The 26,771-nt window shown below is 41.2% G+C and overlaps 1 protein-coding gene across 10 annotated transcripts in view; it reads left to right on the top strand.

Moving 5' to 3' along the window:
- Positions 1 to 26,771, top strand: part of ARHGAP22 (Rho GTPase activating protein 22) — a 113,852-nt gene that overhangs the window by 45,811 nt on the left and 41,270 nt on the right. For 2 of the 10 annotated variants that reach the window (XM_085555069.1, XM_085555068.1), the window contains exon 1: positions 14,691 to 15,132. The exons of the other annotated variants lie outside the window; for them this stretch is intronic. In XM_085555069.1, coding sequence (XP_085411195.1) covers positions 15,081 to 15,132 — 52 coding nt within the window. In that variant the 5' untranslated portion in view covers positions 14,691 to 15,080. Of the gene's footprint in view, positions 1 to 14,690; positions 15,133 to 26,771 lie in introns of those variants that run through there. 10 annotated transcript variants of the gene reach the window in all.

The raw sequence follows: 26,771 nt of genomic DNA, 5'->3' as shown, positions 1-26,771 counted from the left end.
TTTTACCTCACATTCAGCTTTTCAGCTGACCTTCAACAGTGGCATTTTTTTTCATTCATTTGTTTTATAAAATTCACCACTATACTGATTGATTGATAACGCTGTAAGAATCAACACTTCTGAGTCAGAAAATGAAATTAATAAAAAAAAATAGCTAGTCTAAAGCTGCTTTCTGCTTTGCTTTACTTCTTGCTGCAGATGTACTATTATAATAGTTGTCTTAATCAGAGTTCTTTTGGCTCAAAGTAGTTAGCTATTTCTTTTTTTCTTTGGTATGTTTAGTAGAGACACCTTCCAACCCCTTAGTATAGTGTTTAATTTGTAGCATCCACAAAAGGCATTTCCAGAAGTTAACTGCACGCACTGCTCAGCAAACCAGAGTTAGGTAGTTTGTAAAACAACAAGTAGATCTGCTGCAAATGCGTATGCTTGTATGGCAGGGGTCCATGCTTTGAGAATGGGAGGGTGTATGATAAAGAAGGGTGCAATAAGTTGCTACTGCTGGCTCTCCTGGTACCTATTGTGCAACTGAGCACACTGCTCCCTTTGTCTGACTGCATTTCCCTGCCTGCCCATTCTCTAGTCTGTTTGTGATAAGCACTGAAGGATGTGGACCATCTCTTCCTGTGGTCTAAAAATGCTGTGCATATCCTTGTTAGCTACCACTCCCTCCTTGCACTATTTTTAGTTGTTGTTTGTCTCAGCCAGTTGTTACCTCTGAGAAGTAGACGGTAGGTTGCCAGTTGCATGTTTGGACAGCACCTAGCACTTTGAGGCCCAGACTTGGTGAACACCTTTAGTCACTACTATTGTTATATTTCTACTGCAGTTTTGTATATGAAGCGATGCAGCACAATGGAGTTCTGTTATTTATGAAATTTTTGCTGTGGCATCAGTGCCAGCTGTTTCAGTGGAGTAATGAACCATTATATCTCTTGCGCTGAGTTCATAAACTAAGATGAGAAAGGCAAAGTTTGAGGCATAATCTGTGGGGCAAAATGTGTAGTGGCATGAAAATAAGCCAGTTAATTTCAGTTCTTTCCTGAAAACTGAGCGGGGGGGGGAAGAAATCTTTCTTTAGCCAAAGTGAAAATATTCACAGTTTGGACAAGCATATTAATTTAGGGCATTTTATCTTGTATTTACAGCTTTCTTAAACTGACAGGACAGCCTGAGGTTTCAAAAAGATTACTCCAGGGATGCCAAGCATACACTGCACAGGCCAGAACATTCCTCTACCATCCTATTTGTTGGTGGTTCTTCAGATGTGGAAAGGAAGTGGGTCGAGGTTTAGATGAATTATTCTGGTAGTCCTGTCCCTGCTGCACTCCTACCCAGAGGCTCTACAGATTTTTTTTCCCCCCAGTATATGAAAAGAAGAAATCTTTTGGGTGAATAAAATTCTAACAACTCCTCTGTATGTAGTGAGGGCACATTAATTGATGTGCGTGGAATACCTGCATCTGAATTGATTGATACATCCAAATCCTACTGTAAGGTATCATCTGTCACTATTGTGTGACACATACCTGTTCTGTGATAGATCTCTACATGATAAGGATTTGAAAGGGGGTACAATACTTAAGGGCTTCTAAAAGAGGTGACATCCCATTTGTATGAGTGGTTGAGCGCCACTAAGTTGCATTGTGTTTTGGTGTTAAATTAGACAGCGGGTTGTGAGCTGCCTACAGACTGGGAGCCTTGGATGGTTCTTGTGCTTAACAACTGGGCTGATGAGGGACAATCAGGACTACTGGCTGTTCTTCTTGCCCCTCCAGGAGCTCACTGTGTTCTCAGCAATGCTACGAAGTGAGCTTTTCGATCAAATTAGTTTCCTGAGTTAGAAGGTGTGTGAATAAGGAAAATGGTGTTGAGGTGGTTGAAGTGCAGCTTGTCATTGACAATTGTCATTGTCTGTAATGAACTGGTTGTTGAATTATGGACCTTAATTCTAAATAGACTTGCTGTTTTTTCGATAAAAAACAGCTTCCTGATTTCACATTACTTATGGGAAAATCCATTATTTGCCCTATTAGAAATAGTCCTGATCTGTTCAGATAGCTGCACCCATTCGAAGGGCAACCCAGCAGACAAGGTGGTGGCAAGGAATTGTGCCAAAGTCTATGAGGAATTCCAGCTGTGTGGAAATGTGAGAGAGCAGTCCCTGAGTGCCCAAACACTGCTTCCTCCTAGCTATCATTTCAGTCACAGCTGTGGAAATGCTTAAAAATGATGGACAGCTAGGGAGGAGGGAAAAAAGATCCCTGTGACTTTTAAACCTTTGGCTGAAAGCCAGATGCATTGCTGTGGGCAGAGATTCAGTGTTGCAACTGCAGCTATAGGAGAGAGATTCAGAAATGACTGGATTAATTTTTTAAGTGTATTTAATTCTAAGTTTCTTTCTCAGAATGTTAAGTCTTTGCTGGCATGCTAGGCCTAGCCTGCCTTTTCTCATTCTTCTGGATCTAACCTGGTCTGTGTCATACACTCCCATCAGCTGTTATTAGTAGAGATCCCTTAATTTATTTTTCATTCTCTTTCAGCTATTACCACTCCACTTTCAATGCCTGAGGAACATGAGACAGCTGAGATAGAAGCAATAAAGTGGGGGTGACTAGAGGGTTTAAGTTGCTGTCTCCAGGAGAGTTCCCTGACAAGTTTCAATCTCAATACTACCCCACATCACTGAGGAGCTTTTAGAGACTTGCTTGCAACAACAGTACTTCCAGGACTGGTTAGTGAATGAGATGACTTAAGCTGATCTTCTCCGCATCTCAGTTCAAAGTGCCCTACCCATGTAACTTCTGTTCTTTTCAGTGCTGATATTGCTTTGAGCGCAGGAGTTGGGATAAGGGAGTTCTGAGGGAGGGCAAAATGTCAATGCTAGGATTTCCTGCTCTGAGACCAAAGAATGTCCAGGTGTAGCTTGTCTTCAAAAATGAACATTTATCATTAAAGTTGGATGCATATGATTTTTGGCAAATACAAAGCTAAAGTTAAGGGAAGAAATTTTAAATACAAGTTTCTCAGTCTGCAAGTTTGGAAAGTGTGCCAAATAAGACAATTTTCATCCTAGAATGATGTTTTCCATATCTCTTAGATAGGGGAGCAGGTACATGGTGGTTTTTTTTGTTTGTTTGTTTTGTTTTTTGTTTTGTTTTGTTTTTTCACCTGAAGGAAGAAATTTCAAGGTACAGGTTTTGTTGCTGATCCAAAGTGATTTTTGGGTTGGATGGGATTGTTCTGAGGAAAAATGTAAAACTATAGTTTGGTATGTATAGGGTCTGTTACTGTGATCCTGCATGTTTGCAAATCCTTGAAAGCTGCTGTCTACAGTACACAAAAATATCTGTGGATATGATCATTCAGGAAGTCTGTTAGTGTTGTGCTTAGACTGCTGCTGGTGAGGCTATATAAATAAAATTGGAATAATAATCCAAGAAAGATGGAAAGATCTGGGACCTCTTCAATCCATTTCTGGGCTATCCATGGTATGCTGTGTGTTTGTGCTTCCTGCTGGAGGGCTATTGGACACCCTGAATTGCAAGCTTCGAAAGCAAACTGTGCTGCTTAGAAGAGACAGGCTTTTTGCTGTCCGCAGTTCCTGTGCTGGGCTGCTCATGTAACAGGTCACTGCCAATTCGGAAGTGCCACACCTTTGGGAATGGAAAGTTTTGCTAGCAGCAATTTATGCCAAGTTCCCTACTTTGCAATGATACTGTAAAAGCAGAATCTATTCACAAGCGGTCTGGTATGTAGATGGAATAAAGCTGCTAGAATGGAAGACCAAAGTAAAGTCGGTCTTTCTAACTGTGACCCAAGGGAGAATTTTGCTTTTTCTAAGACTTTTTTTTTTTTTAGTAGCGCCATATTGATTTGTTAATAATGTGAGAATTGAGCCTTAGAGGTTCATTTCTTTTGTCATGAACTTGCAAGTGGTGTGTACGTGTTGTAATGAAGGGTTTTAATAAAGTTGATTAGGAAATATGCATGGCTCTCTGCCAATTACACCACTTAAAGCTGGAGAGGCTGCAGAAACAAGAATCTGTTGTGGCTTCTAGTGAGGGCTGGTGAGAGATGCAAGAGGTATTTGGTAAGAGGAAGGTAGTTGGAGTTTGGAGAAATATGGATTCTACATTGAATCGCTATCCTTCTGTTTTGTTTTCCCATAGCACTGTATTTTGTTTAAGCCCAAAATGCACTTCAGTTGCTAAAGGTGGGAGAGACCTTGCAGGAACCTAAGATAGCCTTACCCAACTACTTATATTAGCCTGCATATATGCTGTATAATAACAGAACTGCTGTAAAAGCCTGTCTTTTCCATGTATACTTTTATGAACTCATTGCTAGTTGTCAGGAAACAGCACTGAGCTTAAATAGTGGGGCACTGAATTGCTCACTGCAAGTGGTGATATGCTGAGTTTGCTGCAGGAATTAACAGGATGTGGGGGTGCTGTGTTCCTGTTCTGTCCAGCACTGTTCTGTCACTGCTTTCATTGGTAGCTCTGTCTCCAGCCCATACCCCAGCTGAGGAAGGTGTCTTGGATCTCCAGACCCAGTCAGCTGGTGGTTTGGCTGAGAACTACAGCCTCTGGTGTTCACAGAAATTATGCTTTTTTACAATTTTAATGAAATCAATTGATTCAGATGTTTAGCCAGGGAAGTGTCCTGCCATAAGGCTGGGAAGGTGTTTAGCTGGGCCTACAGCATTTGGTACTGTGAAAACATGCAGGTTCTCTGAGCAAAGTAATGTGCTGTGAGGGCGCTAATGCTGTGAGGCCTCTTGTTTTGCAGCTCAAATGGTGCTTTCTTTTACTGCTTTTATCACGTACAAATTCCTTCCTAATTATCCATTCTCTGTCATCTCATACAGTTGCCAGGATTCGTTTTTTCCATAACGTATGCATTGTTTTAATATAAGATAGTGTTTTTAATGGGCTATATCTCTAGTGGCTATTTTTGTCTTTGTATCCAGTGTAGGATTCTTTGCTCTACTTCTCTGTAGACTGCAGCACTTTTATTATCTTCAAATACAATTGTGCTTTCCTACTTACTGATCTTGATAAAGATGTTATCTGAATGCTGAATAAAACATCACAAGGTGTATTCTCTAGGGAGAGAGAAATGTTGGATGTGTCTAAATGAAGCTGACCTTAATGGAAGCAAAAATGTAGATATAACCACCAGAAGCACAGCTGTAACTAAAGCCTCATACTGCGTGGCTTGTCACAAGAGATTTAATGTGCACTGAGCAGTTGACAGTCTGAGGCTGTTGCAAAAATTTAGTTTTTGGAGCTGTTAGTAATAAAGATGCAACCATTTGATACCTTCTGATATAAATTAATTTTGATGTTTCTGTTTTATTAAGAGAAAAACAACAACAGCAAAAACAAACCAACTAAAAATAACAAAAAAAACACCCCACCCCCTCAAGGCGTTAAACAGCAATTTTTATTTTGACTCAGATATGGCCTGCTTATATCATGGCAATTTCATGTGGAATTAAATTACCTTTTCTCCTGCAGCTGGCATAAGGCTGATGTAAACTCTATTGTGTTCTCACTAATTTGACAGAAATGTGGTTGTATCTGTGCCTGATCTAGCTCAGTCATGCCTTGTTCAGTGATTTAGTAGCTCCAGAGCCAGCATTAATTTTTGTGGAACCTCTGCCATGTTAAGCAAGACAGAAATAGGAAGCTGTCATCTCCATATCACGTAAGGAAAGCTGTGGCAAGGGGAACAAAGCCATGTTCCAGCAGAGTTCAGGATTGGTGTGCTCTGTTGTTGCTTTTCCAGCTTGCTGTGCTGTGTGCATTAGTGCCTTTTCAAGGAGTCCTTCTGACAGTTTAGAGTCCCTGTGGCAGTGTTTGTTTTCCAGGCAATTTAAGTTACTGCAGAAGGAATTCAGGAGCCATGGGATATGGTACTCAAATGAGCTCTGAGCGTGTTGCCCCTGCTGTTTTGTTTTTTCTCCTCTGCTTATTTTATAATGTCATAACAGCAACCCATTTTGCTGAAATGCTTTCCTGTTTGTAAGCCAGTGCTGCTGCTGAAATCCATCACATTTCCCACCTCTCTATTAATTAGTCATCTTCCCATCTCTTACACTTTTGTTTAGATGAGGGGTCTGGCTCATGCCAGTCACGTCTCAGATTATTCCTCTTTTTTTCCCCACGTGCTTGTAAAAATACAGGTTATGATAACATTAAGGTTTATAATTAGCTAGAAACATACTGGCTGGGAATGTAAACTTGACCCCGCTATTAAAAAGTGATTCTTCTTTATGGTAGAGTTAGCACAAGGTTTAAAACAGTTTAGTGCCTATACAGCAAACCCACTGTTATATGCACAGATAAATACAGCAGGATCAGGAAGCAGCAGTAACACTGTTGCAATCGCTTTGCAGCAGTACTGAAGACAGGTTCGACAGTGACATCTGTAGCTGAGCAAGTGGCTTCTGAAGTGGCTCCATGACTGTGAACAGTGGGTAGACAGTGCACTGTGGTTCTTGTTTTGCAGTGTCAAGATAGGAACTGTGAAGCATTCTCAGCTAATGTAGTACTTACGGTTGCTCTAGTTAGCATACCATAAAGGATCTGAGGAGAAAAGATGACTCCAGAAAGTTTTCTCACACTTCTTGGCTGCAGGAGTGCGTTTGGAGCTCCTAAAAATAGCCAGCTATGGCTCAGAGCCATGAATGGCAGGACTGAAGATGCAGACATCCTGATGCTGTACTCTGAAACCTTGCTATGTACTGGAGGGATGGGGAAGAAACAGCAAAGCAGGGTCTAGGTTAAGAGGGTAGGAAAACATTTTGGGAGCAATTGTCTCCACTCTGAAAGGGAGTTTGATGTTTGTCATGGTACAGTCACACACAGACCTGTCTACACTAGCAGAATGACCAAGATGTTGACAGTCCTTATTGCTGAAGATGGTGGTGTGGAAGATAGAGCTGTTATTTGGATGATGGGTCAAAGTAGTTCAGAGCACCGAGACTAGAAATGTTTCCTGCTATCCATCTCAAGCTCCACTGGGAAAGGATTTGTCTGAGCCCCTTTAACTATGTGAGTTGCAAAGTCTTTCCTGTGCAGAGAACTTATAGGGCTTCATCCAGAGACCACTTAGAAAAGCAAAATTCTTTTTTTCTTTCATTTCTTTACCTGCGCTTTTTTTTTTTTTTTTTTCCTCCTATGAAAATGATTATCTTTGGGGAGGAAATCTGGGGAAAAGATATTACGTTAGGCTTCCTTGGGAAGATTAGAGAAGTTGAAATTATTTTTCATCAAAGCAACAACAACAGAAAAACATTTTGCGTCATTCCTAGACAGTTTGCTGACTTCTAAATACAGTGTTTTTTCATTTAGCTTTGCACTTATTGCTTTTGTTTAGCTTTAATTTTGCTGTAGTTCAGTTTTCAGATGCAAAACACACATCAGCAGAAAAGAAGTTGAAATGTATGCAAAATGTTGTATTTTAGGTGGCTTTAATTTTGGTCTAACTCATTTGCACTGAATTAAGAAACACTTCTGGTCTCCTTGAAATACCTCTTGAAATGCCTTTTATCTTTTCCTTTTTTTTTTCTTCTGCAGTTGCAGAGCTTTCATTTTCATTCCTTCTGGCTCTGTTCTATTGTGGAGATGACTCTGCATAGTATAGCCTGAGGCTGACTGTACATTACAATACCCCTTTGTGTTCTCTAATCCACAGAACTGCCTTAGCAGCAGCTCTGCCGATTCTGCTTAGTGTGGACTGTGGGATAAGTTGTGACAGTACATCTTTGGCTTTGTTAATCTAAGCTGTAGGTGTGCTAGAGTGCTTCTTCAGTCTGTGCTGCTATCTCTGCATCGTCCCTTGGAATCCTCTTGGTGTATGTGTATCCCTGGAGCTCGTGTAATAGGTCTAAAGCTTTCATCTGTAGTTTACACACAGGAAAGAAATTGGGCCAGATCCTCAGCTATGGATGAATTAGGTCGTAGATCATAAGATCTGACTTCTACCGAGAGTCTGACCTGCTGTCATGACTGTATTTATTTCCCCTGCTGCACCTTGCAGTGAAGGCAGCTTTGATTTAATTTGACTGAATCAGACTGTATTCTAGTTGGGACGATTACTGTTGTAATTATTTGCTCTGAGGAGAGGATGTTCTCCTGCTTTCAGCTCGGGTAGGAGAAAGGGGAAGCAGAAGGCTATCTGTCGAGTCCTTGCTTTGAGGAAGAATCACCAGAACAGAAAGGATCTTGGCCTAGACTTGGGGCTGAAGGGGGGAAGGTCACAAACAAGCAGCAGCGTAACCCTTGTCTTTGGTTTATGATGGGAACCTGCAATGTTTGTTTGTTTCCTCATGCTATTATTTGAATGGGAGTTCTGTCTCAGCCTTCTGCCCAGTGGAGTGCTGTGGAAATGCAAGCACTGAAGGTATTAATACCTTGATGCCCCAGCTGGGCTGTAGCCTAGATTTCAGCTTCTTGAAGTCAGTAAGTTGACAAGGCAGACATGAATCCTCCCCAAATGAGGTAATTGAATGAGTATAACAAGATGATCAGGACTCTGTTTACCAGCGTGGCTTGCTTAGAGCAGTGCTCAAAACACCTGAGGAAACAGGAAGATATTGTAATTAAAGGCAGCTTTGAAATTCAGTATGTGGTTGATTTGCGTTTTACCATTTATTCCTTTTTTCCTTTGCCTCTGAAAGCCTGGGGTGGTTATCATGGTGAGGTTGGGATCACTTTGCTACATTATGTATGCTTGAGGGGTTGTAGAGCAGCAATTGTGTAATGGGGATGAAAATCAGAGCTCAGGGAGAAAATGAGCCTTTCTGTTAACTGCTGCCCGTGGCTATCATCCTCTTGATGGCACACATGGGACAAGGCTGTGTGTGACTCATGTTAGCCAGCGCTGCTGGTTGATGCAGTGAGAGACTTCATGATGCTGGGTGCTTGCTCTTGGGTGATTGTGACTGTGGTGCTCCAGGATGAAAGATGCTCTCACAGAACCTGTGCTACAAGCTTATGTTGCACATGCAATCGTTTATTTGGCTCTCATAGCCATGTCTTTGTTTTCATTATCCTGCTTGAGGCAGGGAGTGGAGATATCAGTGCTAAACTTCTTTGGCTAGGAGGACTAGGAGTGGAATTACGCCTGTGCTGAGGATATAAGCAAAGGCTCCTTCTCTCTCCTCCTAATGCTTGCGGGTTTATGGTGATTTACCCTGTCCTCTTTTTACTCCATGTTATAGAAGAAGGCTTTGTACTCAGTTCCACTAGTAAAAGTGTATTACTCTATCAGTATCTTCTAACTAAGCACTGTAGATTTCATACTTAGTGCCATAGCTACATTTTTGTCCTTATTTTGTTTTAGGTACCTACGTAATTTCATTTGTCACTTTCGAAGTGATTTAAGCAAGGTATAACAAGCTATCTTATCTATATATAAACTTTTCATGGCAAACAAATTGTAGGGTGCCACACTAAGTGCAGTACTGATGTAAGGATCTTTGCTGTAAGGACATGTGGGTAACTATTGAGCTGCTCATCCCCCACCGGTTTGAGCATATTTCTTTCAAACATTGTAGCAACAATCACATAGGAATACAGGTTACTGCATTTCAGAGAAAGATACAACTTGGCCTTAAAAATCCTAACATATCAGGGAGATGGAACAGCTCAATGATGGCTGTGTGTTATTAAGGCTGAGAAATGGACTGGACTGATTCTGAGCGAGGAGGGAGAGCAAGGATTCTTCAGCAAGTTTACAAGGGAGCCTGAGACAGAATCTTGTCTCTGGCCTATTCAGAAAACCTGAATCTACCTACTTTGAGATTTGACTTCACAAAGATCATAAAGAAAGATTACTTGCTTAGGTGGCAGAGTTTACATATCCGTCCGTGTGTGTTTTCCTTTAAGAATCCTAATTCTGAATACCATAGCTATGTAAAACTTGTATCTTTAATAGAAAACAACATATATAAATGAATACATATATATATATACACGTATACATATATATTTACTGATTTTGGATTTGAAATAAAGCTACCAAGTAGGATCTGTTAAGGCTCAGAAACTAAAGATAAATAGTAATGAAAAAATCCTGATGGTTGGTAGCTAGTCTCATGGTTTGGTCAGCTGAACTAAAATATGTGGAAGCCTGAGGTGGCAATGATTCAGAGACCAGATTCTCAGTGAGCTGGCTGGCAAATGTAAGTCACTGTTATTTTGAAGACATGCCATTTAAAAATGAATTCAGATTAAAAATACTTTCTGGAGACTTTAACTGGACTTTGTAGGGTATCACAATATTCTGTATCAAATGGTTGGTCAGTGCATCACTCTTCAACTTAAGATGCTCTCATAAGCAGAATAGAGAAAAGGACATACAAGATAAATACTGTCCGTTGCTTTTCTCCCCTCACATGTTAAACAAGAGCAGAAAGGAAAGGTGAGCCAAATTCTGTAGTCCTTATGCAGGGAAATTCCCATCAGCTGCAGTGGGAGACTTGGTTCAATGAGAAGTGCAAAGCCAAGCTGTAATTTGCGTTAATATTTATGTATTTATAGAAGTCAATATCAGATATTTGCAGACTACAGCCACAGGGTTTTGCAGAATTGACCAGGGGGCAATGACATGCCTGTAAGTTAGTGGGCTTCTGGCAAATTCTTGCATATTCTACCTTTCATGGTTTGTAAATCCTTACTTTGTTGGAACACATTTGCTTGAAAATGATTTTAGAAACACAGCTGGTGCTGCTTGAATATGCCCATAGTGCAGGCATAAACTGTTCAGCCCTTAAAGCCTGTTCTGCTGTGGCACAGATAAACATGAAAGGTCTTTAGTGTTCTGCCATTGAATCAGCCTTAGCTCATCAATGAGTACCTTGATTTAATGAAGCCATAGTATGTTAATGTTAACACTGCAAAAAAAGCAGTAATGTTACAGGCAACCATGCTAACTAAATTAAAAAGCATTTAAAAGCCCAGGCATGAGCTCTTACTTGGTTATCTGGCCATAATTAATGATGACAAGTATGTTGGAAAAATAATTATTTTGCTTGCTTTTAAAGACAATTACTTGCTCAAGGCAAGTGAGGGGGTGGGATTTATGTGGTTGTAATAAGCATATGGAGATGGCATCTTCCCAAGAGAATATTGTAGCCACAGGATCTTTTTAATTGACCTGAAATTCCTTTGTTCTATAGATACAATTTATGTATGTGGTCACAGACTAGAATGACCCTACTTGTATTAGGACAGGCTACATTTTAAGCTGCTGAAAGGAGAAAAGGCAGCTTTTATCGGGCTCATCAGCAACAGACAAAAATTTCTCCCTCATCATTTTGTGGCTGTACAGGCAAGGAGAAATCTTTATAAATGGGCACCCTGAGAGCTTACTTTTTCCTTCTGATAAAACAAAAGCAGGAGATATGAAGGCTCAGCAGCAGTCAACTAGTATCCCTCCTGCGTCAGGACTCACAGAGCATGACATCTTTTGCTCAGTGAGGACCATGCCATCCTCTGGCAAGCACCATATTGTGTTACAGCCCTGGCACCTTCTAGCCTCGGACTTGGTCTTGGAGGCTGAAGAGGAAGCTGTTTCTCCATTGCCTGCCACTATGGTGCTGGGTGCTGAAGGGCATCTGCTGCACCCTCAGTTCCTCCTGCTGCCCCACCAGTCACTGGTGTGTCTTGCATTTAAGGGATATGAGATCCATGTGATTCTACCATGTAAATGTATCATGAGTTGTAACAGTAAGGCAGAATGTTGCTGCTTTGTTCCCTTTGAGTTTCATGCTAACTTTGCCCAGGTTGGAAATTACAGCAGAAAGTCCCCCAAGATTGTAACTTGGAGAAAAATTCCAACTTGTGGCCACAACTACCTGCTTTAACAGAAAGCCGCAGGTTTTGTGCCTGTTATGTGTCACTCCACTGTATCACTCAAATGGTGACATCTTCAAAGGCCACAGAAGAGAGAAAGGGAACCAAAAACTCTGTGTTGGTCACTTACGTGCATCCAGAAGAATGTCCTTCTATCTTATTCCCTTTTTATCTGTTGATAGTACAGAAGATCACAGTCCTTTTCTCTGATTCCCATCTTGCAAAATGGGAGAGATTATGATGAGTTTCTTAGTAAGGCTTTTTGAGACCTAAAACTAAAACTTGTTACAGAAAATGTAGTGTTAAGAGTCTTAGGTGCTTTTCTCTGCTCTGGCTGGTCCTTTGCTAATAGCAAAGATTGCATGCTCTATGCACTCTTCCAGTAGTGTCAGTTTGGGTTTTTGGAGTGTTGACACATAACAAAAATATTTAGATTTCTTGTAGTCCCAGTTATATCTAGTCCTTTCTGAAAGTGTTAGCATAGGAAGCAGACTGAAAGCTGGATGAATGATGCATTTAAGGGTTTGGATTCAGCTCAGTCTGCTCTTGATGTCTGCAGATTTTTGTCTGGGTATGAATTCTCATCTGATCCCTCCTTTCTGGTTGCTCATTAGGGAAAGTTGTGCCAGGGCAACAGAAAAATACTAGAGGAAGAAGACTAAACAGTTCCTCCATTATGAAGATGCAAGGTCCTAGAGTCTCTCAGAGTAGTCTGTGTCAGCTGGAGGGGGGGAGTTGAATAGAGCCTGTACTTCATTGCCCTGGATTAGAGAGAGAAATGTTAAAGTCCAAAGTTCTCTCTGGAAATTGCAAGGAGAGCAACCTCTGCTTTTAGCTCCAAGGACAAGGTTGGAAATGAGGCAGAACATAGAGGTACTGGAGCTGAAAGCAGTAGGATTTTGTGCAAGGTCATTAAACGGCCAGTTTTCTGTGCAGCTGGAAGGGATTACTGCATTAATCTAAATTTGACCCTGGCAGAGAAGAGAATTCCCTTGGGGTGCTGTGGTTTAACTGGGTATTTCTTTTTCTTTTTTTTTTTTTTTCCTCTTTGTAATTTACTGCAAGCAAAAAGGCACATTTACTTCAGCCAAGCCTTCAGCCTGTCTGTGACTGGGGAGCATGTTGGCTGGCAAAGAGGAAGCTGAAGGAGAAAGGGGATGTTCTGTGGGCTCTTTTGGCTTTATGTCCTTTCCCATGTACCAAACAGTGACAGTGGAGGGAAGTGGTGAGTGGGTGAGGGATGAACTCTATGAGGATAACACTGAGTTTCTCCTTCAAGATAACTAGTTTCTAGTATAAATCTTTGGTTTGGGTCTTTTGGAAGAAGTGAGTGCTAGCAGAATGTCCCCCCCTCCCAGATGTTTCCATGGAAAAAATTGAATGACATGGAAAAAGTTGGAAGGAAACTCTGGAGATTGTCTGGACTAAACCCTATGCCCTAGCAGAGCCACCTCCTGTAGATGTATGCATATTAATATGAGAATGACTAGTACAGTTCTGAAGCAGAAGATGTGCTTCCTCTCAGGACAGGACAGTAACTGGCTTGCTCATCTCTTCTCCCTGCCCAAGATTCATTCTAGGGTCCAGCCCCAGCCTGCAGTGGTTCACTGGAGGCAGGCATCCATAATTGGTATGGCAAGGGAGCTTGGTTTGGTATGGTGGTGCAAATGATGCAGTAACAATGACATGTATCTAGCATTGCAGGATTTATGAGCGCTGAGCTATGATAAAGTTTTTCGGATTGCTTGCTGAATGAATTTTCTTTCAGTATGGAGGAAACTTGGCTTTCCTAAATGAAGTATTAATGCATTGCTATAAAGTGATTCAAGAGAAAGCCCTACTACTAGCTGTCTGTGTTGTACAGTGCAGTCTTAGTTTATACAGTCTTCATTATAGAATTAGGTATTCTTATTTATTATACTAATAAAACTAGTTGCATTCAGATTATTTGCTTTGCTAATCTATAAGGCTGACTTCAAATCCAGTCATACAAGAGGTTATAAATGTTGTCTCTATTAGGCAACTGGTTTTCTTGCCCCTCAGTACAGTGATGACTTGTATCCCAAAGACTGGGAGCAGTAAAAGCTAAGAGCTGAAATGCTAACGGAAATTCAGATCTTTTGCTTTTACTTATTTTTCCATGATAAGTTCCTGGGCTTTTAAGAGAGTGAGTCTCTTGGTCTGGTTGTTACACCCAAGCTGACTTGAGGCACTGAGAAACTGTGCCAAGCAGTAGCTGCAGTTGACTGAAGTTTAGGTCGATGACTGGGAGGATCACTGGCATGGGTAAATGTCATTGCATTTAAGTGTCCTGCCCCAACTTTTTGCAATTAGAAAGGATATGAAGTCAGCATCAAGCTGCTTTAAGTTCTTCAGGAAGGCAGCAGAAGCAACGAGACTGAATTTCCAGATTGGATTCCAGTTGAATAAAAGCAGGAGATAATTTGGTGGTCTTTGGTCTTTTGAAGCACTATGGCAATGTGAGGGAAAACAACCAGCTGTAATCACAAAGTGTGAAGCAGAGAGGTTAAGCACTTGTTCTTTTCTTACTACTCACTTCCCAAAGACCTCAAATATTTTTGCAAATGCAAGCATGACAGTATTGTCACCTCCCCTTTCCCCCCTTCCCTCTCGAAAGGCAGGGAAACTGAGGCATAGAGTAGTGGTATTATTACCTGAACTGAAAACCTCCTGGTGATTTAACTGCTTAACAAGGCTTCCAGTGTATAAGGACAAAATCAGGGGATGACCCACTAGCATGACATGAGAGATGTCATTTGATCAATTCATTTTTCATTCTGGACAAGAATTAGTTAATAGTAGCAAGTTTTTGCGCTATCCAAACCTGATAGGTTTTTTCCCTTCTCAACATATTGTTGGTTGCTGTAGCAGCTGAGTAATGCAGAAGTTCTGCCTGAAAATAATGCTTCCTCCTTATGTGATATTGCACATATTGTCATGGAAATTGTCCTCATTTCCCCCGAGCACACTTTAAATAACTTGAACAGCAGTGCTAATGAGCAGAAAGATATCTGCAATCCCCACCGTGCAACTTGACATACTTTATCCCACTCTGAATTCCCCTTGCTCATCATTGAACATATTAGAGATCTGGTATAATAATTTGCTTTCTTGCTTTGGTCCGGTCATTCTGCTCTTAGCGCTTGGTAATAAAAGGTCAGCTTTGGCTGAAACCTCAGTGTTGCAGACATGCCGTTTTTTACTGCCAAATACCTTAAGAAAAGCAAGTGTCTCCGAAAGGGTAAGTCATATTTTTGGTGTATTTAGTGTTGTCTGTTTAGCTTTAAATTTCAGTAAAGGATTTATTTTGAATTAAGAAGTAGTAGGAATGGATGTATTCATACTGCCAGTCGGTTAGCACAGAGATTTTATTATGCTGTACGCTTTTTTGGTTCAAGATACAGAGTGTATTATTATCTTGCATTTTACATTCACTGAAGCCGACTAAGCGAGAGATTGCTTAACCCTTTAAACATGAAGCGTATGATTTGCACAGGGATGGAATATCTAATGCAGAACCAAATAGGAGCAGAATCTGTGTGTATTTTTTTTTTCCACATAAGTCATGTAGGCAGCTGGATAATGCTCCAGTATTTTGGTTTTTATTGACATAAGGGTTTATTTTTTTCATCTGCACTGAAATAATAACTTTAATAACACCAAATGAAGGAAATGCTTGCTTCCTCCTAGCATCTTTTGTTTGCAGGGTTACCTGAGTACATGATTTTGTGTAGATCTTTAGCTTGCTGTTGTGATGTTTGCTGTGTGGGCTTTTCCAGGAAAGGTGATTGTTCTACTTCCAGGTAGATACAAAACTGAGAGCAGTTTGCTTCTAGCACTATAAAAATTAATGTTGTGATTAATTCCTAACAGAGAAATGCTTTCCTTTTATTTTTTTTGCTCTGTTGCTTGTCTCTTTACTATGACAGTTTTCTAGTGAGCAGTCCAGATAAGGGCTCTGCATAAAGGAAAAGGAGCTACTTGTAGATGAGTCATGTATTGATCGAGGGGATCTGACTTGCTTACCTGGAGAAGTATTTATGTTGCTCATTTTCCTTAGAAATCATTTCTGAGGCATAGCTAGAAGGTTGAATTGTGGTTTTTGATTCAGGTTCCAAGCCGAAAAGAAGGTTTTGCAGGAAAGCAGTTTATTATCTTCAAACCTACCTTTGTTTTTCCTGAAGGATTCTTATTTAAAATGGAATTACACAGGAAGTGGCAACAGTTAAGATGTAAAAATTGAGTTTAGCTGGCTTGTAATCACTGGCACCAACTTTCAATATTTTTATTGAGCAAAATGTGTACAGAAGTTTACTCAATCATCAGGATTTTTTTTAAGGATATAATTGTATCGACAAAGTTTTTATTAGAAAGATGGATTAAAAAAAATAATTCATTTTTTGTTTGTTTTGTTGTATGCATACATGTATATAACAGTCTTCAAGGAGGCACAGGACAGTTTGTGTTCCCTCTGATTGCTTTTCTGCTTCAGGCACTTAACTGAGTGGTACTTCTTTCCCTTGCTGCATGTGTCATGATAGCACTGTCTCTGTAGATAGATGATTGTTGAGAGGTGTCTGCCCTGCTTGTGTATGAAGCAGGCATTGCAGGAGGGGGCTGTTATATCACCAGAAAAGGTGCTATATATATAACCGACAGCTGCTCTGTCGGATGCAACTTGGAGATAATTATTTAGCTCTGATGCCTCTTATGAGGAGGTGTGTGCATCCCATTGAATGCTGTCTGTTGGCTGTAAGCTGTTCCCTGCCCCACTGTGGTAAGAAGCTATGATGTATTAGACACAACAGGGTGTGGAGGCTTGCAAGCTAAGCATGAGTCATTGTGACTCTAAAGGTTACACTTGGAATCTGGGGAGCAGTCACTTATTGCTTGATCCTTTGCCCAGAGAGCTGCTACTTGCTGCTTCCTTGCTGCAAGGATTTGGCATCCTTGGAAGATGTTTTTGTGTGAGAGAGCTCAGCCCTGTGAACCAGCAGGTGGGGGGGTATAAGCTGTGGCTGTAAATCTGGCCTTGGTGGGACTACTGCTTGGAGCCATCATCAGTGTCACAGCACAACTGCTGTAATCTGCCTAGCCCTGTGGCTCAACCTGGGAAGAATGACTTGTGTGTGCAGGGAGAAAGGGAGGAGCAGGGAGGAGCAGCTTGGTACCCAGCCCATGCAAAGAACAGAGGCTAAGAAGTGATCATTTTGGAATCAGAGTTAATATGGGCATAAATTGGAATTTTAAAAGGTTGCTGAGGCAGCCTTAGCCTAAAGCAAGCAGCCATAATCCAAGTGAGTCATTATCACTGGGAAAGTCTTAAGCTAACTGAGCACCCCAAATAGATCTTTCCTAAAAGCATTGTTCTGAACCAGAGGGGGCACAGGGTGTTGCTTTTCTGAGCCTGCTTCCACTAACATCTTTCTGATTCGTGAAATTCATCTGGTCCAGGCATGTTGGCATGGTGGATAACCTGTGCCGTTCTGATGCCCATTCTGCTCTGTGCAAACCTTTTTCACCTTGTTTCCAGGACAGCCTGCAAACGGATGTGCTGAAACACTGAGGCAGAACTGATGTGCTTGGGTAGGGAGTACTGAGCTAGGTGGGTGTATCCATGAGCTGTTTAGCATCTATCTGTCAGTCATGTTGCTTTGACCAGATTGGGCTCCTGACAGTTTTTGAGGCACTTCCCATTCAGTTACTTCAGGCAATCCCCTGTAACTCCCTTCTAGACAGCACTTCATTTGCAGATTTTTTTTACTGTGATCTAAGTGGGGAGATTTCCATTCTTCCCAGTAAATAAATGTGGTCGTTAAAAAGGCATTAAATAATTAGGGAGTGCCCTTAGGCATGGCATCAGAAATACGGTTGCTTAAAATCTATAGTAGCCACAGGCTCTGGTGGGTGCTTGCTGTTCCCTGCACTTGTGAACAAAAGAGCAAACAAGCAAGAGCAGTGATATTGTGTGTGATTTCTTTCCACAGGTTCAGATGGCCTAGGGACAGGAACTGGGCTGTGCATGAGGTTGTGGCCAGAATTATTGGACATGCGGGAATCAGTCTTAGTAAGGAAACTTCCAGATTGATACAGGCAGTAGCCAGCAAAGCTGGGAATGAGGACATGATTCCCCCAAAACCTTGTCACCTGGAATCCCAAGCAGTACAGAGTTTCCTCTCTTAGGCTTTTGGAGAAGGTTAGCTCTGTGTTATCTGTATGTTATTTCTCCTCAGGTGACCCTTATTCTCACTGTGCTCCATTTTTTTCCTCTTCATTAGCAGGACAGGTTAAGAAGCTTTTTGGATTACTTCTCTGCTTTGTTGCTTTTTCTTTCTTTTTTTTTTTTTTTTTTTTTTTTGTGGGAAAGTTGAGAGTGCTTTGGGATACCCATGAAATAGCACAGGTAGGCCAAAGCACAGCATTCTCTCATGTTTTGCTTTGTAAACTGTGCTGTTCCTGTGAAGATTTCCCACAGGTCTTATTTGGTGATGCATTCTTAGCCTACTGTGGTAAAACTACAGTAATGACAGTCTCTGGAAAGACACAAATAACAACTCGTTTGTTTCCCCTATTGCCAATGTTTAGCAACATCAAACTCCAAACAGTTACACCCCCACCCACATTAAACAAGACATCAAAACAATGAAAAACATTTATCACCAGCTGCAGCCTGTTGTTAAAACTGTTCTCCCCTAAGCCCTCCTACATTAACATTTCTCTCTTTTTGGTGGTTCGCTGAGTACTGGCTCAATACCACTCAAAACTGGAGTGTAAAATATTATACGGACAGAGTTGTCTCTGATCTGATGAGTCACTGTTGATTTTCTCTTTCTCCATTAGAAATCAAGAGTAAAAGAAGCTTCAGCTCTGGCGAAGCCTTTTCCTCTTTAATGCAAAAATAATAACATTGCATGTTTTATTGCCAACTGGTCCTTACTTCATTGCAGCTGTAGATTTACAAGACTTCAAAGCCAGATGATTAAGACACAGTTTTTGTTTGTAGCCAGGCAAGCCAAACAATCTCAACTTCAAAGGAGGGGGTGTTCTTTAATGTTGTGGGCTTCCTCTTTGTGCTTAGAAAATGAGGTTGGTGGGGATGATGCCACATGCAAAAAACAGGCCACGTTGCTGTTTCTTTTGGAGGTGATGTTGGCTGCTGCCTGGGAAGAACAGAGCACACCCAGCAACATCAGGGTGTTTGATGGTTGCTGTTTGAGTCTCTTTGTATGATAACGAGTAATAAGACTTTAAATGTATCCTGTTGCTATGCTCAGTGCTTCAGTCTTGGTAGACCCCTGGGGTGGCCATGTAGCAAGGTGCAAACACGTTGTGATGATGTGCCTGGGATCAAGGCATGTTTTGGTAGAAAGTGAGCCCACAGGCAGTGTGAATCATGGCTGCGTGATACTGTGTTGAGCAGTTGGTGACTCTAGGAAGCAGAGTGCTGGGTTCCATGGGCCTGTGGGTACTAAAGGCTCTGGAAAGGCCCCAGGAAGATGTGGCTGTCATTCAGCAAAGAACTCGCAGTCATGTGGCTCTGGTGCAAACATCCCTCATCAGTGTTAAAATCTGAGTGAAAACAGGGCTTTATCCAGTCAGTATCCAGGCATTTGTGGGATTCAGGCCACACTCTCTCCAGGAGTTGGCAGAGTTGGCCAACACACTGTTGCGCCTCTCAATGAGCCATGCGTGTGCTGCTGAGAGAATGGTGACTTCAGCTTGTGAGTTAAAGCTCTCCAAGTAGAGGATGTGCCAGGCAACCATTGGGGCTTATATCAGTGAGGGAGCAGTTTTCAAGACACAGTACACTCCTAATTTCTAATGTGGCTTTCCTATTTCAAGAGCACTACTTTGGAGAGTGCTAGGGGAGCAATCTTCATGCTGTTCAGTTTATTCCATCTCATTCTTTGCTTTCTACTTTCTAGGACCAGTGTTGCCTTTGCATTTGCACACCACAAACCTTCAGAAAGTATTCCTTTCTGTGTGATTATCAGTGTGGGGTTAATCCAGGGTGCCTGGAAGTGATAGATTTGTTTTTCATTCCTGGCTCTGCTACTCACTAGCCAATACCATCCTGCAATAATTTACTGCCCTTGTATCTCAGTTCTGCATTAGTGTGTAGGAATTTCACACTGTGGAATTTGAAAACTGTTTTTTTTAGTGCAGAGAAGGCATTTCCCTGCCGATATACAATATAGCCCTGGGAAATAATTTTAACCTCTCTGTGCCTGTTTCTCCTTAGTTAAAACTGAAACACTGGTGTTTATTTCTGTGACAAGTGGTCCAGCAGTGCAGTGTATATGATTTATATTAATTTAAACATTCACAAATATGACTTCCATTTGCATGTCCTTGTTGTAAGACTGTTTGCAGTGATGTTACTATTTCTTATCTGAGCCATACTGGATATCTGTAATTGGACAGAGGAGTAACAAAACTGGATTGGAGGAAGCTGAGTCTTAGCATAAGGCATGTGATAAGAAGAGCTGTTTACGCTGTGTCTGCTTTTGAGACTCAGACTTTGCTACTGTTCAGACTTCAACATGGACAGGCCTAGAACATCTGCAAGCACAGGATGTTTTACATGCATTTGCATACATGCACACTCTTTGTAATCATTTTTCTGTAATGCTTTCATGTCTGTGTGCACATAATCACCTAGTTTAAATTAAACAGGAGAAGAGAATTATTAAATCTCCTCTGTGGTAGTCTGAGTCTTTCTTAAATGCAGCTGGTTAGTATAGCAGAGACCAGATTGACAAGGCATTAGTATATTGATATCTTTGGGTTTTCATTTTCATGCTGTGGACCATTGAAATAAAAATAATATTGACAAGCAACTTTGTCTTAGAAATTGGTTGCAGTCACAAGATGTGCAAGGCTATAGCTATGATTCCCCTCCTTATATGTTCTTTTAGGGATTTTCAAGTTAACATTTACTCTCAATAACAAATAGTCTGTTTAGTCTGTGGAAAAAGGAGGCTGAAGGGAGACTTTATTGCTCTCTTCCAGTATCTGAAAGGTGTTTACACACCTTCTCACTGGTGACAGGTGACAAGATGGGGGGAAATGGCATCAAGTTGCACTCAGGTAATTTTAGGTTGGACATTAGGAAACACTTCTTTACAGAATGGGTAGTTAAACATTGGAATAGGCTCCCCAGTTGAGTCACCGTCCCCGGATGCGTTGAAGAGCCATTTGGATGTGGTGCTCAGGGATATAATTTAGCAGAGGGTTGTTAGAGTTAGGGTACCATGGTTAGGCTGAGGTTGGACTTGATGATCTTTAGGGTCTTTTCCAACCTGTGTAATTCTATGATTCTTTGAATAGGGATGGAAAGAGTAAGCAGCTGCCACACTTGCCTGATACCTTCTGTTACCAGATTGGGGTTCAGGCAAATCATAAAGCCATCTGTGATGTTTTCCAGACATGTAGACCATTAGACCAAATGCTTCTTCTGTTTCCAGAGCTTCCCTGGCTCCCTGTGTAGCACAGCTTCACTGTAGATACATAATTCATTATGTGGAAAGCCACTGTTTTAATCTAATATTAAAGAGGCAGCAGCTCAGCAGGTGTCCCCAAGGTAAGGAAGGCCACATACTGCTGGCAGCAGCTGCTGGAATTAGGCTTATCAAGATTTTTTTTTGTTTTGGAACAGAAGCTGGAAGGCTTTTTGATATACCATGCCAATGGCTCAGCATATTCCCATCCTCTGTTTGTTGTCCTGCCTTTGACTGAGAAGACAAAAATTTTTTTAATGCACTGTCTGTGATGGCTGTGTACAGTTCCATGCTCTTAGGAAGGAGCTGGGTGAAGAGGAAGAGGCTCACAAGGTGGATGCACCCTGCTGCCTTCTCTCATCAGTGCACAGAGTGAGCAAAACACATCTGTGGGGCAGGGCCACTGAAATCAACATGGTCAGAATGGCCTTCCTGCTCCTGGCAGCACAAAAATCAATCTGGTACTCAATCCTCAGCTGAGAGAAAATTCAGCTGCTGAAGATTCCCTGTTCTCTGTAGAGACTTCACAGGGTAACATTTCTTGCTGTAGCAATAACTTTAGAGTCTAGTGACAGAGACTGGCCAGCCAATGTGAACATTCATGCCACAAATATGTTCTTGTACTGGAATGAATTTGCTGTGTGTACCTGTGGGTTGTGTTCCCAGGACTCCTAGGTTCTTCTAGGTTGTCTTGTTAGTAAACCAGAGGCTCTTACAAGGCTTATGATCTAGCTTTGGTCATTAGCCTTTGCTTGGGGCAGAACAGAGACCTGTTAGTTTGTTGGCACTTCAGCCATCTGTTTTCTATTTGATACATTTGTGGCACAAATCACTACAAACTAGATAGTAGCATAAGCTGTTTTAGAAGACCTCTTGGCAATGTATTGTGGATCTAGGAGTCAGCCTGAGCTTTATTACTTGTATGTACAATGTAGAGGTGAATGTGTTAACTGGCAGGAGAGACAATGCCTGTGAGCAGGCCTTTGGCATATCCTGTACAGGCATTGAGATAGAACACAACAGAAAGGAACGTACATCTGTAATATCGTAGTATACTTTAATGGCAGTGAATGCTGCAGACTGGACTTCCTCTGTGGAATTGAGTCTGATGCAATGCTCCATTTAATTTCAGTGTCCACCAGCTGAAGACAACTCTTAAGATGAATTGTTGCTTACATATGAGGCTTTTTTCATTTCTTGTTTAAGTCATATCTAGATCAGCAAGTTTTTTAAACATGAAGTTGCATCTGCTAATGATTAATCACTTCAAAGGAACTTTTAATGGACTTTTTGATTATACTGTTAACAAGGACAAATACGTCAGTTGCCACTGGGAGAAGTAGAATTTATTTTTCTATAGCTTTATTCTGCTTGCAGGCCATTGACAATTGTCCTAAAACACAAAGATTTGAGGCCCTGCTTTGTGCATCAGCATAACCTCAATTCTAACAGCCATCCATGAGTGTGTTCCAAGTGTCTGTAATGCTTAGCCCAAGTGACAAGTACTGATTGTCCTTTTTGCCAGGCAGCATTATTGTCATAAGTGAAAAGTAATGTGTGTTACACAGTCGTGTTTAGAAGAAGCATTGGTTAACCAATACATAGCCAGATACAGAAGGAGACTGCTATAAAACTGCGATTCTGTGTAAACTGTAGGGAGACTTAGATCAGAATATCTCACATAGCATTTAAATTCTGCTTTAAATCAGTAATGCTAGCTTTTTCTCCCCAAAAATTGCCAATATTTTACAGAGGGCATACAATGTATGTTCTTTTGCACTTCAGTTCCTTTTCTACACTAATGCAACAAATAGCTTCTTTTTATTTAACTGAAAACAAAGTAAGTGTTGAGTCCTTAATGATAGTTCATGTATTTGCTGCTGCCAAAACCATGCTTGTAAAGCTTCAGTCACTTCACTGAAGAAAATAATGTTTGTAATTGGTTGGCTTGATTTTCTGAAGAACTCTGTATTCATTCTACATAGAAACAGAGTCTCTACTGGCTTAGCTGAGAGCGCTGCTCTCTGCAGCTGAAACTGTACCAGCTGATGGCTTTGGCTCAGTTCTGCATCATTTAGAGTCTGGAGTACTGATTAAGATGGCAGACAAGAGTCTTAAAAGAATTTCTCACTGTATTTTTAAGTTTCACTGTGGAGTTAGGTGTGGAGGAAAAGAAGAATCGGGCTTATGAGGAGCAAGGGGGATAAGAAGGTAGTTTAAGTGAGACTTATTTAGAAGGCACAAGAGACACTTCATTCCTATCAGTGAGCATACCTGGAAAATGTGGGCACAGCAGTCCCAGAAGAATGTAGAAGTTGGATATTGACTTTCCAGTATGGAATTGTTGAAGAAAAATAGATCTGATTTTGCTGTTCTGATGTTGTAGTAATTCACTGCTCATCAGAATTTGAAATTTCCCTCAACTCTTATCCCCAGCTTTAAAGATTTTAAGAAATTAATGGGAGCTTAAGAGCTAGAAAATTGCTTGTGGTTACTTGGTAATGCATAAAAATTATCCAGTCATCTTCATTCAGATTTTTCAAAACATGAGGGATCATCATCTTTAGTTAGGAAGGAATTTCCTCCTTAAAATAGTGTGTAAACATAACCACAGTTGGAATATGTAATTTAATACATTTGTCAGAAGTGTCTAGCACTTGCTGCCTTGGAGAACTACACTGAGCTGTGTAGCCTGCTTTACACGGATGTGCCACTGTTTTCTGAGTCTTTCATTTTATACATCTGTCATTTTGTTGTACCCTCAAATTCCTAGTTGCCTTCTGTGCCTTCTGCAACGTGTCCTGCAGGGGCTGGCGTACCCTTCTGCCAGTAGGCCCCCAAGTGCGTGTCTTCTGCTGGCCTCAGAAAATGCATGCTCCTTCAGTCCAGACCAAAGGGCAATGACACACAGGGTCAGAAGTTTGCATTGCTTGGTCAGTTCATAATTAAGGGTTGTAGATTTTGAGTGTATTGAGGAAAGGCAGAAGCATTAGTTTTCTGGACTGGAAGAAAGGAGGGTGAGGGAAAGCAAGCTCCTGTTGATACAAGGCTGTCTGTGGAACATGTTGGAGAAAAAAGCTGCACAACCTTTTCTTCCTCCCCCTTGCCATCCTCACTTGAGACCTCTGACTTTATTTTGTTTCAGAACTGGGGTGGTTTTTGAGGGGGAAGAAATCCCTCCCTCCCCTTTCCCCCCCCCCACCCCCCCCCCCCCACCCCTGAACAGAGGAACAAAGGTTGTCTGGCATTTTCAGAAAGGTGCTTCATAAGGTAAACAGCCTTCTAACAGCTGGTGATGTCAGACTGGCTTTGAAGGAAGGGTTTTTTGCAAACGAAAGAAGCTGAACCACAAATATGCCTGGGCTTCCAACACCTTGTTTTCCTGCAGCAGCTTTCATTTTGGCAGAAATTAACCGATGCCAAGGAGCCAGGTACCCCTTACTTGGCAGGCAAACAGTGTTGGTATCAGCAGAAGCAGTGCTGTACCCTGTATTTTTCTGCTTTGTCAGCAAGTATTGCTTCAATACACAGTGACCACGATGCTGTGCACTGAGATCTCCACCTAAGAAGCTGTTATTTCTACTGTGATTCATGTTTGGAAGTCAGTGTGTTTAGTTTGCGCAGTGCTTTCCTATCAGGAAATATAATTTTAATCTAGCCACAAGGGTTTAATTGATTTGATCAAGCTGTCACTTATTTTGCAGTCTCAACCCTGAAGCATAATTGGAGATAATTAGAGTGTAGTTACTTTAGCATTCCCGCTCAGGATGAAACACACAAGTCACAGCAGAGGCAAAGTGGTTTAATGCAGCTCCCAGCAATTGGTGGTTCAGTAGTTTCTCTTTGTGTTATTGCTGATAAATTCTGATTGTTCTGACTTCTTAAACTAAATGTGAACATCTTGGAGAGGTTTCATCACTTTCTGTTACCTAGTGGAAGCTGACATGAACAAAGCTCAAAGTAATAACAATGCTACTTGTTCATAGGGATACTAAACACAGCTGGGAGCATGTTTCACGGGCCCCAGAAATCTCTCTGGTCAGGGAGCCAGCAGGATCTTAGTTAATGGTCCTTCTTTTTATGGAGCAAAGTAGTTGTGAGCAGGAGCTGGAGGGAGTAGTGCCTGAGCTGTGTTGGTGCAAGGGAAATGCTGTGTCCTTAAGAACAGTAATGTACTCAACAGTTGTGTGGTATCTCTGTTCATCTCAGCCCTAGTTTTTGGGTTGCTCCAGTGGAGATAGCCCTCCCATAGGTGTGCATTCAGCTTAACTAAGTTCAGACTGTACATTGCAGCCACAGTGAGCAATACATCCCAGGCAAAGCAGCGGTTTCCTCACAAAATTTCAGAGTCTTGACAACAAAGAGGTTATTTGAAGTGAATGATGGTGTTAACCTGTTCATCTAATTTAATTGGCAAGTTCAGAGCAATGCAGATGACACCTACCAAGAAAGGAATTTCCAGGCAGGAGTTGCAAATAAAACGAAGCTCAAATTCACTTAATACCATTTTTATATAAAAGATGAAAGATTTAACCAAATCTGCATTTATAGCTTATACATTTAGAAAACATACACTTGATCCTGACAACTGAAACAGAATGCTAGCCTCAAGTTTTTAAGGGTTTTCTGTAGCTTATGTGTCAGTACAGAAAATCTGTAGTGCCTCTGTTCATGTTAAGTCTTGTCAGAATTTTTGCACAAGAGACCATAATTCTGAGTTCTAATCTCTTTGCTGGTGCTTCTTTAAAGCTGTTTAATGGTATATGAAATACACTGCAGTAGTGGTCTTGAAGCCACAGAAGCTATGGGGGAGGACAGATGACAGGGCCTCTAGGTAAGGTAGTGAACGGCAGTGGCTTTAGGCTGTTTGACTGTCATTATCATCTGGGACAAGGCCTCATATCTGAGATCTGAAAATCACATAGGGACTCAAGAAAATTATTTGCTGCAACTTCTGAAAATGTGATTGTCGTCTTTAACTAGCATTAAGCCTGTGGGATTTGAAAGTGTTTAAGTAAATTAGGATTCATATTTGACTGGAAAGTCAATTAGAGTTTAGTGCATACCTCTAAATCCTCCTCCAAGAAGACTTAAAGCGTGTCTATTTATGAGCTGTACCTACTCTGTACAGCAAAAGGTATTTAAGATTTTTTTTCCCTCATTGCTACAACCAAAAGAAAGGCCCCTCAAACTGATTCCAAGCTGTGGAAATAAAATACCCCTTCACCAAAAATAATGTATGCTTCTTTAGGAAAAATTAAACCAAGACAGAATAAATTAGTTTTGATCCAAAGCATGTTTCTTTCATTTGCATGCTGTGTAAGCTTTAAAAAATGTGATGTCAAGTTTACTCTCAGAATCAACTTCAAACTTGGGCATC

This window comes from Coturnix japonica, chromosome 8, assembly GCF_054131305.1.
Source record: "Coturnix japonica strain WE chromosome 8, WE-NBRP24, whole genome shotgun sequence".
Classification (NCBI taxonomy): Eukaryota; Metazoa; Chordata; class Aves; order Galliformes; family Phasianidae; genus Coturnix; species Coturnix japonica.
The sequence above is the reverse complement of the archived record's forward strand: the minus strand, read 5'-3'. Positions and strand labels throughout refer to the sequence as shown.